The 12436-nt window shown below is 37.8% G+C and overlaps 1 protein-coding gene across 17 annotated transcripts in view; it reads right to left on the reverse strand.

The window, feature by feature from the left end:
- The window catches only part of GAPVD1 (GTPase activating protein and VPS9 domains 1), a 30023-nt gene that overhangs the window by 8863 nt on the left and 8724 nt on the right, over positions 1-12436 (reverse strand). For 5 of the 17 annotated variants that reach the window (XM_071766317.1, XM_071766333.1, XM_071766325.1 and 2 more), the window contains 17 exons: positions 12138-12224; positions 11123-11257; positions 10807-10996; positions 9834-9914; positions 8848-9008; positions 7896-8025; positions 6916-7041; positions 6275-6448; positions 5818-5958; positions 5108-5242; positions 4368-4487; positions 3839-3916; positions 3339-3712; positions 2736-2823; positions 1568-1648; positions 807-929; positions 200-329 (listed from right to left, as the gene is read on the reverse strand). In XM_071766317.1, coding sequence (XP_071622418.1) covers positions 200-329; positions 807-929; positions 1568-1648; positions 2736-2823; positions 3339-3712; positions 3839-3916; positions 4368-4487; positions 5108-5242; positions 5818-5958; positions 6275-6448; positions 6916-7041; positions 7896-8025; positions 8848-9008; positions 9834-9914; positions 10807-10996; positions 11123-11257; positions 12138-12224 — 2354 coding nt within the window. Of the gene's footprint in view, positions 1-199; positions 330-806; positions 930-1567; positions 1649-2735; positions 2824-3338; positions 3713-3838; positions 3917-4367; positions 4521-5107; positions 5243-5817; positions 5959-6274; positions 6449-6915; positions 7042-7895; positions 8026-8847; positions 9009-9833; positions 9915-10806; positions 10997-11122; positions 11258-12137; positions 12225-12436 lie in introns of those variants that run through there. The other 12 variants (XM_071766318.1, XM_071766327.1, XM_071766329.1 and 9 more) reach the window with 7 other exon arrangements.

Raw genomic sequence — 12436 nt, forward strand, 5'->3', positions numbered from 1 at the left:
AGAACACAGAACTGCTCTATCCTCTCAAATTACAATATCCTCCTTGATCAGTGGAAGTATGATAGTATGAGATGCTTAAAACTAAAAGCATGTAAAAATATTCAATTGATCCATATTAAGATTTTTGTGGGAATCAACCATATGGCTTAATTTTTAAATTCTACTTTGTGGGCAAGGTTAAACCTGCAAATGTATTTACCTATAGGAGAAAGCAGAACTTTGTGGCTGTGCTACTTGACTTGCAGAGTCCGGGAGATCATCTGCAGACATATTTTGCAAAGCCTCATCACGTGGAGAGTCATGCATGCTCTCACCATCCCCAAGAGCCTCTACAGAAATGAAGAAAATACCATTGTACTTTTAAGAGAGGAGTAAGAGAAAAAAATAGACAAATATTCTGTATTTTCCTGTTATTCTAATGTCGGGGGGGAATGGAAACAGCAAATAAAACATCATGTTCTGACTAAGTGAAAAAAAATATAATCTAAAGATCACTATGAAGAATTGAATTTGGAAAGATAAGTACTTCTTCAGTATCAATTAAAAAATAAAACAAAAAAATGGTAGGAGAGGTGCTATTAACAATCACCTATGTCAAGAGCAGTACGAAGGAGCTGTCTTTGGGAATACTGATATAACCCCCAGTCTCTGAGGGACTTCCCACAGATTATTTGTCAAAATGTTCCTGGCTTAGAGCTCACATTGTTCAGCTGTTATTAATAACACTGGTCCAGAATACCGAAGTATTTTTATCTTTAAGGGGGGAGAAAATATGTTGGTGCTTATTTTTAATGCCAGGTTCTTACCTGCACTGTCATAGTTTGCTATGGCTCCTTCACTAGGGCTGGTTCTCTTAATTGCATTCCTGTATTTGTCCAGAATGTCCTCTGCAGCTTGTGCCTGTGCACTGAGCCTTGGGCTGGGATCATCTGCAAAGACCATGAAACCCAACACAAGTTAATCTTGTACTGTTCCAACTGAGAGCTACTACAAAAATCATCTACATATTTGGACTCTGTTTTTAGACACATCAAGCAAATAGCTGCTTGTGTTCCATGTAGACAAAATTTGAATATAAAGTCTGAGGTAAAAGCAGAAAAGAAAAAAAGTACAATGAAAGTGAACAAATAATGCCAGATCCTTAGCATATTTATGGAGTATACACAATGGTTCTTGTATATTTGAAGACTTCCAGAAATTATTAGGCAAACAGAACACTAAACACCCACGTTCAAATCATATTTAATAAGTAATTATTACAGGAATGTGTCTGCTCCTATCCCTATAGCTCAGCTATGATAAGGACATAAGCTTTATAATGAGAACAAAAGAAAAAAAAAATGAAGCCTTGAGTCAAGAATCCAATACTTACATACTGACAGAAACATGACAATTTAAAAGCAGCTTCAAGGCAAGAAGTCTTTATTCTCTTTCTTATTCAGAAAGCCATTTGTGAACATGAACTACAATAGCACATACCCATCTGTAAATAGATACCTGGTGGGCACTCTCAACTCTAGAGGGCAGGTTATGAGAGAAAACTACTATGATGATGGTATTCACATACCTTGAAGTGTTGCATATCTGTCAGGCACCATGTCATCTTTGTCTTTTTCTTGTTTTTCTTTCTTTCTAAATGGAATAGGAGCTGAAAATAAAAGGTTACCTTATCAAAGACTATTCTGAGATAATTGCCTAAGTGAAGAAACTTTAAGAAAGTGACTAATGCAGAAGTTTATCATCAAATAAATTTCAAAAAAAGTATAAGCCTATCTATAAGGTGCACCACACCTGTACTGTCATCGTACATAGTAAGTTCTACCTTTATCAGCCTGGCAGAACAGTTTTGCCTTCTAGGATGTTCTTGGCAATTACCAGCCAAACAAGTCAGGTAGCTTCCCATTTTTATTTACATATTTATTTACACTTTAGCTTAGCCAATAGTTCTAACTCCAGTATTGGTCATAACACCAGAATCTTTTCTGCTAACTCATTCACACTCCCAAGCTCAGGGAGAAGATGCAAAAATTGCACCCTGTGAAACAGAAAAGCAAACAAAGTGGTATTAAAATATTGTAATGTTATCTGAAGTCACACAGAGACTGTAGGGATTATGTTGGCTTTTTTGCTAGCTGAAAGTCTGTTTTTAAAGAAAGCAGGAATATCCAACATTGCACACATTGCTCTATTCCCAGTGGTTATCATTCACAGCAGGAAAGCCAAACATCACCTTGAACAAGCTTTACTTTTTAAATAGCCAGTCTAGTGTCCAGTTATGCTGTATTACAAGAGATTTCCTAAGTTACCAATATCCTTGAACTAGCATGCTACCATCTGCAGAGAATGAAGACAAGTTCCCAGTGAAGCTGCAATGAAGTTAACACCACACCTCTATGAAATGACTGGCCTCACATCAGGATTCCAAGGTTACCCAGTGGTTAAGGTAACACAACACCAAACCAATTCCTTTCAGCTTGCACACCTCTTCATAGCTACTGCATACTTTGTATTTTAGTAATTCTCTCTTTACTGCAACACTTGCAATTTTATAAACTCAAATCCTTTATTTCTCAAAATCAAACAGGACAGCTATTACTCTGTAACAAGCCTACACCAGTCCAGTCAGCTTTTCAAAGTGAAACTGTAAAAACTCTCCATCCATGAAGTGACTGAAGATCAACACAGGCAGTGTGCACTCTTCCTGCAGTACCAAAAGCAGAAGGACATGATCCTACCTTTGGGCATGGCAGACACAAAACGTTTCCTCCACCAGGGTTTGTTTCTGTCAGACTTCTCATCATCACTGTCTTTTCGGTCTTCAATCTGTAGAAGGGCAGAGTTTACATTTCAGCATTTGCTGTATCTATTGCAAAGACAAAATTTCTCCTCTACACCAGCTCTACAAACAGAACTACATCACAGAAACCCAGAGCAGATTAAGTCAGAAATATCCCTCCTGAAAAGGACAGCCTATAAGTACAAAACCAAAGACATGAAGAAACTTAGATTTCATTGGTCTCTTTTTTAAAAGAAAATTACTATTCAGGATGCTGCAGCATTTTACATTTAAACAGTACAACAAATCTATTTCTGAAGTCCCACCAAATCACATGAAGTTCATCCATTAAATCCAAGAGAAGCCAGATTCACTTTGAACATCTGTAGCTTTACCTTGTAAAACATTAATGGCCAACATTTAAAAGTAACAGAAGTGCACTGTAATTCCTTGGCTAAGCATATTTAATACCAGCTTTCTGGCATTAGATGCATAATTAAAGTGAACGTGCCAGGAAAAAACCCAACCAAAACCAAACAACAAAAAACCCCAGAAGCCTTACCTCTCCCCTAGAGGAATCTTTACTGGGAGATGAAGATGAGGACTGAGATGCAGCTACCAGAACAGCTGCTCCAGTGTTGGTGGCTGGCACAGGAAGCTCCCTGTCCTCATTACCAGGACGTCTGTTCCAGCCAGGATCACTCATGGGTCTCCGAACTGAGGACACTATATCTGAGCTCCTGCTGCGCACCAGCCTCTCTGGGTAAGAGTGCCTCTGCTTGAATGCTTCCAGATCAGTTGGAATTAAACTGTGAGACCCAAAGTTTGGTAATCGGGCCTCATTACCTCCCATAGCTCCTTCCAAGATGGGTGGATCCGGTGGTGGATGAGAGGGTCTTGCATAGTGTACTTTAGGCCTTACTACAGCTGATACACCTGTCATAAGCATAAGAGAAGATGCACACATTTCTTTTAAGATTCTTCCAAATTAGCTGGTACTAACATAGAAGCACTGAAAATAGTTATTAAAAAAAAAAAAATTGCTTATTCTTTACAACTCACCCTCACTCGATGACAGAGGGTCAAACAATGCAAGCAATGAATCTGTCTGAGAAGGAGGAGATGTCAACTGACTGGCTCCTGAAATAGAGGGCAGGGAGAAAAAGTTAGTGCTGTATCAAGAACTATCTACCATATAAGTGACATTGGGAAAAAGCCCTCAGCAACAGAACTTTAAAAAACTTATATTGCAAAATATTTTAAAAGATATCTGTACAGGGAAAGATCTCTGTAGTACACTGAAATGACCACAGAAAGGTGGGGAAGTCTTGAGGAGCAGCCAAATTCCAAAATTCAAGAGTGTAAACAAACTGATTCACAGAAAGGTCATCTTAGATCCAGTACTCAAGCTCTAGTACTATGAAGTACTGGAATCTCTTAAACAAATACAGTGCTAGCAAATAAGGAAAATGTTATGTTTAGCCACCAGAAGTTTCAAATTGGGAGAAACTGTAAAATTTAAGGATTCTATAAATGTCATTCTAATCAAGACCTCAGTTATAAGAGACATGCTTACAGGTAAGTAACTTACCATGAGCTGTTTCATCCATGTCAGGACTTGTCACAGAATCTTTTCCACCAAAGTCAGAGCTACATTCAGACCTGAGATCCTCAATCTTATTAGGAATATCTTCAGATGTTGCACTGATACCTTACACATAACAAAAGAAGCATCTGTAACAGTCTTTCAAAAAAGAAAAAAAAAAAGGAAGCAAAATCCTGAAGATGCTAAAATGTTTGGGGAACACTACCGTAATCCACGTCCTAACTGACAGCAGCACCAAGAGACATTATGAATTTCTATACTCCTAAAATAACATTTAACTTCAACTGTTCTACCATAGCCATGAATACACTTTGACAATGGGGATTAAAAAGATGCTTCACTCTAAGTATTTAGCAGAAAACTAAGAAATGAAGTTAATACATGGTGATTTACTTAAAGTAAAAAAAAAAAAAAAAAAAAAGCTGTGATAATAAACTAAATGCAGGAAAGTCAGGAGTTTCATTCAAATCAATACTCCACTGCTAATCATTCCTATTGTAGCACAGAGTATTTGATGCTCTGCTGTCTTCTATTTTTTTTGCAATCTGAACTGAAGATCAACACTTTGCTTTGAAAAATCCAAAATGAGTACAAAAAAAAAATCCAAAAATGAGTACAAAATTTCTTTTATGAGTGAAATTATGTGTAAGTAAAACAAGCCCAGCAAATCAGATGCTGATCATGTTCTAACAGAGCAGTTTGTTCTCAGAGACAATGAAACCCACCTGATACAACACTGAGGCCTGGCGTGCTGGGTCGGGAACTGACCTCCCTTACATCTGTGTCATCAGATGTGCTACCCAGCCCGGAGCAGCTTTCCAGCTCCTGCAGTCTTTCTTCCTGTTTTAAGTCTGGGGCCTCTACAAATGGGAGACATTGGAGAATAGAGACAAAAAGTATCATTACTCAATGCCATCCTCCCTTAACATTAACATACAGAGGGGAGGGGGTATGTGTTGATTTAATATATTACGTTCTGAGCTAAATCAACCACTAAATCAACCAGGGCTCTGCACAGAGAGCAATGCTCCATCTGCACGGGCATTCTACAAAGTTTTTAAGTATTGCATTTCTTACAGATAACAGCATACAGTCAAATCTTCACTAACCAAAGTGAACTGTGATCCTAGATAGCCCTACTCTAACATCACAAGGAAAGAAAGCAAACAGAAGTTTGCTTTGCAATCCTTTTTCTCCTTTTTTGGCACTGAAGAATTTCTTAAGCAACAGTAAGTCTCTCAGAATGCCTTCCATCTTCTCTCTGCCTAGGAACATTTTATTCTTTTAATACTGGAAGTACTCACAACCTCTACCTTAATCCTAGGACAGTAATTTCTTGAAGAAAGAAAGGAAGAGGCAGTTGTTTTGCATCATATGCCTCTGGAAAAGTCTTGATTCGTGCTAAAGATATAAGCAAAACCAGCACGATTCTGACCTGAATCACTTGGCAACACTTCCACACTCCACGCCTCACTTGTGGTTTCTGATATGGTTGAACCTGTGCAGGGATCAAGCAACACGGATCCTGAACCTGGTAAACACAGCAAGCTGCCTAGCATGTTCTCTGCAGCTGCACCTGCAAAAGTAAAGCCGAAGCGTATAGCTAGATATAGGCTTCCTGAGGACAGCTCTAACACCAGAGAGAAAACGGACACGTTTTAAGTGTCCTTAATAAACACGAAAGGTAATGGTGAAAGGATGAAAGTGAGCAACGAAATATAATGGAGGTCATGCACACAAAATCTTCCTACAGAGAATCTTCAGTTTAACCAATGAAAACACCTACACAGACAGAAAGACAGACAGGGAGGAGGAGGAGGAGGGCTCTGCAGCTTCGCGACTTGAGAGCAAGCGTGAAGCATTTGAACATACCAGATGTACCACCCAGTTACCTGCTATTTCTTGCAAACGATCTTCATCAATATTTGGGTCAAAGTCACTGCCCAAGACATCTGTACTCCAAGTTTCGCTGACAGTTTCTGATATATCTCTGTCATCAGTCAATCCCATCATATCACGGATTTCAAATTTACGGAGCTTGTCATCAAGATTATCCTGAGTTGTGGCTACGTAGAAATAAGTCCTTATATTTTTAAAAAGGCTTATCCTATTATTTCTGATTGAAAATATGATCAAAAACCCGTAACAAAACAACCCTCTAATTCTTCCCACTAAGTGTTTTAAAGTAAGCATTGTTTTACTATTCAAGAGACCCTGCCTGAAAACAAACCAAATTGACCTGTAATCCCCCAATCCCCATGACCTAGAGGGAAAAACTTGCTATCATGCAAAACTTTACTAGTGGTTTCCTATAAAAGACTAAAGCCTCAAAATCTCATAAAATTTCCTTTTCCTAACAATGAGCTACAAGAAGTATTTCTAGGGGAAAAAAAACCCAAACCCATAAAGCGATTGCACAAGGAAATTTTACTTATTTTAGTTCTGAACTAGTCAGTTTTTCAAACCTTTCCACAGAACTCTGGCTTTACCACCTACAGCACCTCAGGCACCTGTATTGAGAAACTGCACCTGCCTTGTTCATGCTCCAGGAGCTGCAGAGCTTCCACACCATTGCTGCCCGAGGGGCCCGCGCCAAGCTCCGACACAGACTCCCCTTCCAAATCCAAAGATGACACCGAGTTGGAACGATTTGAAGGACCTGTGAAAACAGATTTTACTCTAAAACTAACGTCAGTAACAGTTCCTAAATATACAGCATTAACAACCAAGGACACAATTAACTAGGAAGACAAAAAGAAATGAAGCAGCAGTAAATTGATGTATACTTGCTCTGCTCTTGATCCCTACTCTCTAGGCACTTAACCTGCACAGTGATTGGTACTTCCCATACTATGAGGCTCATGCTAATTACAATAATATATACATACAACATTACCAAAAGCAGCTGGAATCTCACTGTTACTGTACTAAACTGTAACTAACAAGTCAATAAAGCCTTTCCCATTAATTTGTTTACTTTCCTATGAATTTGTTTTAGCTTGAGAAGAGAGCAAGCAAAAACTAAATTAGAGAAGTTACACAAAATAATACATGCTGAGTAATCTGTAAAGAACACTTCAACACCACAAGTAAACTTTTGTTGCATCTAAGGTTCATATAAAGAAGTTGTCCAGAGTCCAGAAACTATTCTGAGGTAAGTAACAGCTTATTAGAACATGATGAAAAATAAGTCTGAGAAGTCTAAGTTTAGAGCTAGGTTACATTACACAGTACTGCACTCAAAAAAATGAAAAAATCCTCTTTTCTCCTAAATACATTTAAGTGGTTTTTTTCCTAGTTCTCAAGACTGAGTTACGCCTTTGCAGTTCAAAATTTAGCTCCTGACTTTTTCCTTTGAAGGGCTAAGAGAAAAGACAGGCTCTCAGAGTATAATAACAAGCACAGTCTTCAAAATGGCAAAGATAACATGTTGTATCTAACAGAAGTTCCCTTATAGTCAAGGAAAAAAAAATAAAGGGACAAAACTTCTTCAAGACTTAAGTAGCCCTTCACCTTCAGATATTCCTTCCAGATTATCACTGCAGAGGGAAAAGCGCAAGGTTTTATCAGGTTTACCATGGAGTTTGTTTTCATCAACAGGGACATCTCCTTGTCCGCCATGTGCAAGCTGCATATTTAAGACCTGGAGAGTGGGGCAAAGAAACAAGACTTCCTTAAATTAATCTATTTTTCAGATAATTAAGCAGTAAAAAACCCCCAAAACCTTGCACACCTTTTTTGCATTTTTTTCCCTTGGTCCTAATCACAATCAAATTCCTAACTTTCTGTTTGAGTAAGGACAGAGACCTCCGAAGTCAGAGCCTGGAGAGAACATAAGGTAACCAAGATGTGTTCATCAGGCAAGTCCTGATAACAACAGAGCCACCAGCTCCCTCATCACCCCAGCAGAGTAATAAAACATGGAAACTGACTATTAGGAGGCTGCAAACCACCAGGCAAGGCAGCTAAGATGAAATAAGAAGCAGTGCCATGGCTGGTGAAAGAAAAGGCTGTAAAACCAGTCTGAGCCTGAGCAACACACTTTGAAGACACTGGTTGCAACACGGCCACAAGAAGCCTGTGTGTTTCCAGTCTGAGCTGCCAAAGACATCAGGATCAGTGTGGCAGTTCTGCCATTCACCTGTGCCTCCTGAGGCAAAGGGCAGAGCTCAGGCTCAGAAGCCAAAGGCCAAGTTTTCTCTTAAGCCTATTCAAAAATCTGTGGGGCTCATTTTTCCCGTATTTACTGCTTTTTGCACTTTGCAGATATACTAAGTGAGTGGGGAAAAAATATCTAACTTTTGAAAGCTACAACTGCCAAACTTCAGTAAAATAAAGTAGGGATTCTAATAACTATTCTGGATTTATAACCCAAGTTATAGTAGTGTCATTTCATTATTGTGCTATCAGAGAACACAGAGCCTGTATTTTCCCAAATATCTGAGACATGACAGATTTTGCACACCTCATTTTCTGACATCATTCCTGGAGTAATCTGTGGACCTGTCCCCAAAGAAATCACCAGCACTTCTTCTGGCTGAACTTCTGGGATAGTCTCCTGGGAGGATCCTTCATGATCACCATGCTGATCCATCAGAATATTTGATCTACTTCTGCTACGAGTTGCTAAGAAAATATTTTGAAATGTCAACATTAGAAAGCTTTTCCTTGTTTAAGTAGCAATAAAAGACAATACAATGGAAATACAGAATGGCAATGTTTTGCATTAATAATGCCCATACACTAAATAAAATTAGAAAATGAAATGTCAGACTTTGGGAGACAGAACTAGCGTCTGAGTACTGAACTGTGAAAAAGCAAACATTGAAAACAAAAGTTTAGAGAAACAAGATATAATGTGTCTTGTTTGCATATGCAAATTTAGTATATTCCAATGACAGGAAGCCCCTTTATAAATTAAATGAGAAAATTAAGAAATTTGTTACCAGCAAAAAAGGTCTAGATTCCTATGGTTTATAAATGTTTAATTTATTTGGATGGGTTTTCTCATAAAAAGCAGGGCACTCTTATTCTAACAGGTGTCTCAAACCCATACAACAATTCAACATCAAGTCATTTACTTTGTTTATTTTGTGATTCTTCATTAGTTGTTTCAAGTAGCCTCATATTCCCACATGTGGCACCATGGAAGGAAAAACATCCACATGGAATTAAGACTTCTAAGTATGGCAGCATGACAACAGTTATTTCTTTATTGGATCCAGGGAAAAAAAGAGAAGTGTGCAGAAGTCACAGCCAAATTCTGATTATTACATAAAAGCACACAAGGTGCTTGTAAAAAATACATGTACGTATGAAATTAACTTCATATAGGAAACAAAGAAATCTGAAAAAGCAACTGATTGGCAAAGTAAACTAAAGGAATGATTAAGTCAAGTGTTGTAAGTTCAAGTTTTTCACAGAAAAGAATGGAAAGAGGATATTACCCACCAAATGGGGTTACTAGAGTTATATGAGCTGAAAGATTGGTAGCAGAAGTATCCCAGGCAGTAATGGCTGCCAATTGCTGTCCTGGATTTCGAAAGCATTAAAATGAAACAAAAAAATGAAATAAAAACCTTTGAGCAAAGACTATTTTATAATATAAAATAAATGCTGTTGTGCTACTACTATATAGGCATAAAGACTAGAACCATTCAGAAGTAGAGTTAAACCAACAGGGGATAGATTTGTTTTGGGATTGATTTTGTGGGGTTTTTTTGCCACTTACTGGGCTCTATATATTTTCATTGTATTATACACTAACACCAAATCTCTCAGACAAAAATATCCCATGTGGTCATATTCATGTAAATATACACTGAAGAATACCACACTTCTATTTTAAGAGAAAATATTATTGAAATGGAAAAGTTAAAGACCCAGAATTCTATTCAAAAACAGGACAACACTCCAACAAACATAGAAGTGAACAATATACAAACAACTCTAATTAGATGGGACAAATAATGGAGAGGAAAGCTTCTCTTCTCAGCTCATATTCTAGAAGTTTTGCTCTTGCTTTTTGATCCTCCCCCCCAATTTGCTCTCTTCTAAGACACAAAAACTTAAAACTTATTTTATCCTACTAATTAAATGTCACTGCTTTCACCTCACCACTTTCCTAAGCAATCTTCCCTCCGAGGTCTGCTTCAAACTTTCCCCTTATCATCTTTGCACTAGTTTGACTAACATCCAATTCCAGCATTTTTTCCCGAGCTCAATCCAGAGGGATGAAGCTCACCACACTTCCATCAGAAAGTAAGGAAGTTACCTGGCTTTCCTTGCATAAGAAAATTTTTCACGATCTACACAGAAAAAGGAGGAACTAAAGGAGCAGTCAAAGACTAACCCAGAGAAACAACATACAGACAATGTATCAAGCTATCAGAAACCACTCAAGAAGGCTGCTTGCTTTCCTTACCTATTGGTAATCTATTTTTTTTGTTAGCTGGAGTTGTTGCAGGAGAAAGCTGTGGGGTATTATAGGGAGTCATTTCTAGGCTGCTGCTTTTCCCTGGTTTGTTCTGGGGTAAGTTTGCCAGCAAGTTTTCCAAAGCCATCCGATCTTCCTTAAGCTGATCACTTAGCATCACATTCCGCATAAAGCCAACCTAAAAATTTAGAAGTAGTGTTGGTAAGAATTGCAGCATAAGCAATCTGCCTTGTGTATTCTGGCTGTAAACACATGAGGACAGGTTTATACCACCTCTTCAAAATCCAAGATCTTCAGATCTTACCAGAGTAGTTAGCTGGCTGTAAGTCATGTAAACCACTGTTCTGCTCAGGCCCTCCAGAAGGTTCACAGAAGACATTGGAGGAGTTTCAACTGCACGCCCATCAATAACTACATCCAGGAAAGCAGCCACACAGCTCTGCAAGGAGAAGAAACAGGTTTTAAATCAGAGGTCATTTACTAGAGTCCGGAAAGAATGTAAGTTACAAGAAGAGTTAAGTAACTTACATAATGTAAGTTTTGCTTCCTACTTTTAAAATCTTAGTATACAATACCAGGAATCATTAAAACCACTGAAAAGGAAGCAATGAAAGCATGCAGTTAATTCCTTTCCTGCATTCAGAGGTGTTACTAGAATGCCTTTTTGCAATTCAAAAAACCAGTTTTATACCAACTAAGCTGCCCCTTCCTCAACAATCTGCTGAGCACAGACTAAAAGTGAAAGAAGGAAGCATCACACATCCCTCCCTAAACTGATTGACTGTTATGTGCATAATAAATTTGTAACTTGGTTTCATGATTGTGTAACAGTTATAATTAGCAAAACCTAGAAGTTCAAAATAAGTTTTTTAAACATGTAACAATACATCAAAGTTCATTAGTTTCATCATTCCTCTGATGCAGCTAATTTCAGTATTGGATGATTCATACTAACAAAAGAAAACAGACTCCCAAAACTAAGCGAAAAAGGCACAAAAGTCTCTTGCATTAAAAATCACTTAAACCAGATTTCATACAAAAGTTGTCTTCATATCAAGGTGTTTTCTGCAGCTTCAGAAGAAAAACTACAGACAGTAAAATTCAGTATTTCAGTTTATAACTGAAGCAAGAACCCCAACACTTAATTCTAGTACTCAAGATTTTCTTCCCAGCTTTGTGCAGGATTTAATCTACTTTTCAACCTAAATAACCTGGAAGTTAACTTAGTAAATCCTTTACCATGTCTGGAAAAAGAAAAAAAAACTTCAGAGGATGATGTATATGCACAAGTTTTAGGTTTTTAAAATATGGATTCTTACTTTGTCAAATTTAGCAAGGTTGCTCTTCAAACGTGGATCTCCCTCTTCTGAACCTGTCATTGCCAACTGCTGCAGAAGTCTCCCAACCTGAAATGAAAAAGAAGTATTAAGAAAAACGTTTTACAACAATATCATGATGGACCCAGTTATAAAATATAGCTGAAAAAACTCCCCCATTCTAGTCTTTTTTTCATTTAATACTAGAAATACTACTGATTAAGTGGACAGTGTTTTTCAGGGAGGAAAAAATGCAAGAAGCTTTTGAAAAAAAAGCAGTCAATGCATTTAGCAAGAAAATC

This window comes from Heliangelus exortis, chromosome 22, assembly GCF_036169615.1.
Source record: "Heliangelus exortis chromosome 22, bHelExo1.hap1, whole genome shotgun sequence".
In the NCBI taxonomy this organism is placed as follows: domain Eukaryota; kingdom Metazoa; phylum Chordata; class Aves; order Apodiformes; family Trochilidae; genus Heliangelus; species Heliangelus exortis.